The 3,204-nt window shown below is 61.9% G+C and overlaps 2 protein-coding genes across 2 annotated transcripts; one reads left to right on the plus strand and one right to left on the minus strand.

Moving 5' to 3' along the window:
- The first annotated feature begins 6 nt into the window (after positions 1-6).
- Positions 7-1,761, plus strand: PPIB (peptidylprolyl isomerase B). The gene is made up of 4 exons (XM_009276320.2): positions 7-33; positions 174-267; positions 971-1,155; positions 1,356-1,761. Exons 2-4 carry the CDS (start codon positions 225-227, stop codon positions 1,476-1,478), a joined length of 351 nt encoding a protein of 116 aa, XP_009274595.1. The 5' UTR covers positions 7-33; positions 174-224; the 3' UTR covers positions 1,479-1,761.
- A 165-nt stretch (positions 1,762-1,926) lies between these two features.
- Positions 1,927-3,187, minus strand: SNX22 (sorting nexin 22). The gene is made up of 5 exons (XM_009276341.1): positions 3,173-3,187; positions 2,959-3,063; positions 2,775-2,869; positions 2,488-2,561; positions 1,927-2,352 (listed from the first exon to the last, which is right to left on the minus strand). Exons 1-5 carry the CDS (start codon positions 3,185-3,187, stop codon positions 2,243-2,245), a joined length of 399 nt encoding a protein of 132 aa, XP_009274616.1. The 3' UTR covers positions 1,927-2,242.
- Positions 3,188-3,204: the final 17 nt, after the last annotated feature.

The raw sequence follows: 3,204 nt of genomic DNA on the forward strand, positions 1-3,204 counted from the left end.
GTGGAGAACTTTGTGGCGTTGGCCACCGGAGAGGTGAGGGGCCAGCGGCTGCCTGGCGGGGCCTCACCCGGCCCCCTGGGAGGCTCCTGCTTGGCGCCCAGGGGCAGAGCTGGACGGAGGGGGCTCTAGTCCGTCCCTTTGCCTCACTCCGTTTTCTCCCTCCCCACCCCCAGAAAGGATTCGGCTTCAAGGGCAGCAAGTTCCACCGTGTGATCAAGGACTTCATGATCCAGGGCGGAGACTTCACCCGTGGAGATGGCACTGGAGGTAATTTGGCCCACACCAGCCCGAGGATCCAGGCTCAGTGTCTTGAAGCAAGACAGCGGCTGCGCTCCTAACCCGCCGCCTGGCTACCCCTGCGGAGCAGTGTGGAGCTGGAGCGCGGTGCCACAGCGGGAACGAGTGGGCATGAGTGGGCACACAACTCACAGAGACCTGGCCTCGAAGCAGAGCTTGGTGCTGGGGCGGGATGGGCGCAGTGAGGCTTGGCTGGTGGTACCTGAGTGTTACCCGTGTAACCGTGCCCTCTGCCCCGGCAGGACCTGGAGCTCCTCACTAAGAAAACTTTCCTCTGCAGCAGCTGGTGTCTCTGCCAGGCGTCCTGGCTGCTGGAACACATTTAGTCTGGTAGCAGCAGAGTTCAAACCTTCCACCAGCACTTGGCAAACATTAGTAAAGTTGATGATATCAGCATTTGGGCTTGTAAGCTCGTATCAGGTCTGCTCTCGCACAGCCTCCTGCTCCGGTCCCTTGGGGGCGTGATCCCTCCTGCCCAGCTTGCGGGGTGCTTTTGGCTCCCTCCGGTAGCAGGTAGCTCATGGTTCCCTGCAGCCCTGCGGTGTTGGTAATTAGTTCCTCCTCTAGATGTGCTTGTTCACCCCACCCAGCCTGTGGAGAGAGCCGCCATCATCACCCCTACCCTGACGTATTCCCATGAGAGCAACGTGGCCTTTTTTTTTCCCCACCTTAGGAAAAAGTATCTATGGGGACCGCTTCCCTGACGAGAACTTCAAGCTGAAGCACTACGGCCCTGGCTGGGTGAGCATGGCCAACGCCGGCAAGGACACCAACGGTTCCCAGTTCTTCATCACCACAGTGAAGACACCGTGGCTGGACGGCAAACACGTGGTGTTCGGCAAAGTGCTGGAGGGCATGGTAAGGGGGTGATGGGTGCTAAGGGGGTGATCGATTCCCAGGGGGAGAGCGGGACCGGGCAGATGCTGTCTAGACAAGCTGTCTGGGGGCAGAGCACTGTGGAGAATGGGCTGGGAGGTGCCTTCTGGGACGGGGATTGCGCTGAGCTGGCTCTGCCCGTGCCCAGCATTGCCCCCCTCTCACGCCTCTGCTTTCCCCAGGATGTGGTGAGGAAGGTGGAGAACACCAAGACAGACAGCCGGGACAAGCCCCTGAAGGATGTTGCCATCGCCGACTGCGGCACCATCGAGGTGGAGAAGCCATTCGCCATCGCCAAAGAGTAATCCGCCCTCCCGGCTCCGCGACACGGTGCGGGGCCCTGCGCTCTGCAAGGGACCCAGCCATGAAGGGCTGTGGGCCTGGGGCTGCCCTGCTCCCCTTCCATGTGTTTCCCTGTGGTCCCGGGGCGGGTGAGCAGCAGCAGAGCCGCTGTGCCCCGTGCCCCTGCTGCCCGGCCTCTCCCTTCACCCTGCCGCCTTCCAGATGGCCAGCAGGCAGGACGGGGCGCTGGCTCCTCTTCCCATCACTTTTGTAAGAAGCACATGCACCAATAAATGTGACCAATGTGTTTTTTAAAGAGTCGCCTCTCTCCTGCTCTCAGAGGGCTGTGGGTCGCTTACGCATCCCTCAACCCTCCAACCCCCTTTCACGTTTCATCGAGCCGGGAGCGGCGCTGCGCTTGGCCCTGGATTTGCTTTGCAGAATTTCGGAGCACAGCGATCTTTTGCCAATCAAGCCCAAGTGATTTATTGCACCAAAGCCCGGATGCTGAGGGGTTTTCTGGCACGGTTCAGGGTCCAAAGGCTCCTTGGCAACCCCAAAAGGTCAGGGCAGAAGGCGGAGCTCCTGCTCTTCCAGTGAAGGCACTTTGGATGGTGGTGGGTGAGCAGCGCTGGCCCGCAGAGCAGCTGTAGCTCCCACCGTACCCCTTGGCTTCTCCCACCCAGTTTTCCTGCCCCATCCCAGTGGGGAGGAGTTATTTTTACCACAGGGATCCTTACCGCTGCCCGGCCGCTCGCCACTGTGGCCCTGGGTGCTGGGTGGGTGCTCAGGAGCCCGGCAGGCCAGGGGCTTGGGGCACTGCCTGGCTGGGGGTGCAGCTCGGGTGGATGTAGAGGCCCTGCAGCACCCCGCTGAGGACGGTGTCGGGGAGAAGGTCTGTGAGGAAAGGGGGGAGCTGGAGCAGCTTGGTTTCTCCCAGGCCCCATTAAAGGAAAAATACATTTTCAGGGCCCAAAAGAGCCTTTTCCCTTGGAGGCTTTGGGGACCCGCACCCGCGGTCTTGCTTCTTACCGGTGCCCAGTGGCTGTGCGTAGGGGTCAGTGCAGAAGCTGACGACGGGCCGCTGGGAAGGCAGGTGGCCGGCGCTGCCATGGGAGAGGGGACATTGGCACCCGGTGAAGAGTTCGGCTTTCACCCCGGGTGACCCAGCTGCGTGCCAGCCCCCTGCCTGTCCCCATCATCCCCAACCCCGTGTCTTGGGGTGCTTAACACGGGTGAGGGGGACGATCCCAGCACCGTGTGGGATAAACTGGGTGCTGGCAGAGCCCGACGGCACTGTCCACTGCTCATCTACTCACGGGGGTCTGCTGGCCTTGGGGTCCTGCTGGCAGCGCCGCACCTTCAGGAAGTCCAGCACGTCCTGGGGCAACTCCTCGTTGTGGTACAGGACACCCTGTCGTGCACTCAGGGGGGTCAGCACCCCAAAAAAAACCCACCACACAACAACCCACACCCAAAAGCCACTGCCAGCCGGCACCTTACCTGGATGTAAAGCTCCAGGCCCTGCCGGCGCTGCTCCAGCACTTTGGGCATCCAGTTGGGGACATGGCGGGGGGGGAAGTCGGGGACCTTGCAGGTCTTCTTGATCTAGGGTAGAGCATGGGGGGGGATATCATGGTAGCATGGACCATGGAGGAGGAGGCTGGTCCTCACTGCTCCGGGGAGCTGGTCTGTCCCCGGGCAGGTGTGAGGCCACCGTGGTCCCACCCATGTCCCCCCCACTGGCAG

The sequence above is a fragment of the Aptenodytes forsteri genome, unplaced genomic scaffold (genome assembly GCF_000699145.1).
Source record: "Aptenodytes forsteri isolate BGI_AS27 unplaced genomic scaffold, ASM69914v1 Scaffold113, whole genome shotgun sequence".
Classification (NCBI taxonomy): Eukaryota; Metazoa; Chordata; class Aves; order Sphenisciformes; family Spheniscidae; genus Aptenodytes; species Aptenodytes forsteri.

Bases quoted from the DNA above. Each gene is read 5' to 3' on its own strand.
- PPIB (XM_009276320.2), top strand. From the start codon at position 225: ATGATCCAGGGCGGAGACTTCACCCGTGGAGATGGCACTGGAG. The intron at 268-970 runs GTAATTTGGCCC...TCCCCACCTTAG, and splicing joins CCGTGGAGATGGCACTGGAG to GAAAAAGTATCTATGGGGAC. The intron at 1,156-1,355 runs GTAAGGGGGTGA...TGCTTTCCCCAG, and splicing joins GCAAAGTGCTGGAGGGCATG to GATGTGGTGAGGAAGGTGGA.
- SNX22 (XM_009276341.1), bottom strand. The intron at 2,870-2,958 runs GTAAGGTGCCGG...AGTGCACGACAG, and splicing joins GCCTGGAGCTTTACATCCAG to GGTGTCCTGTACCACAACGA. The intron at 2,353-2,487 runs GTAAGAAGCAAG...CTTTCCTCACAG, and splicing joins CGCACAGCCACTGGGCACCG to ACCTTCTCCCCGACACCGTC.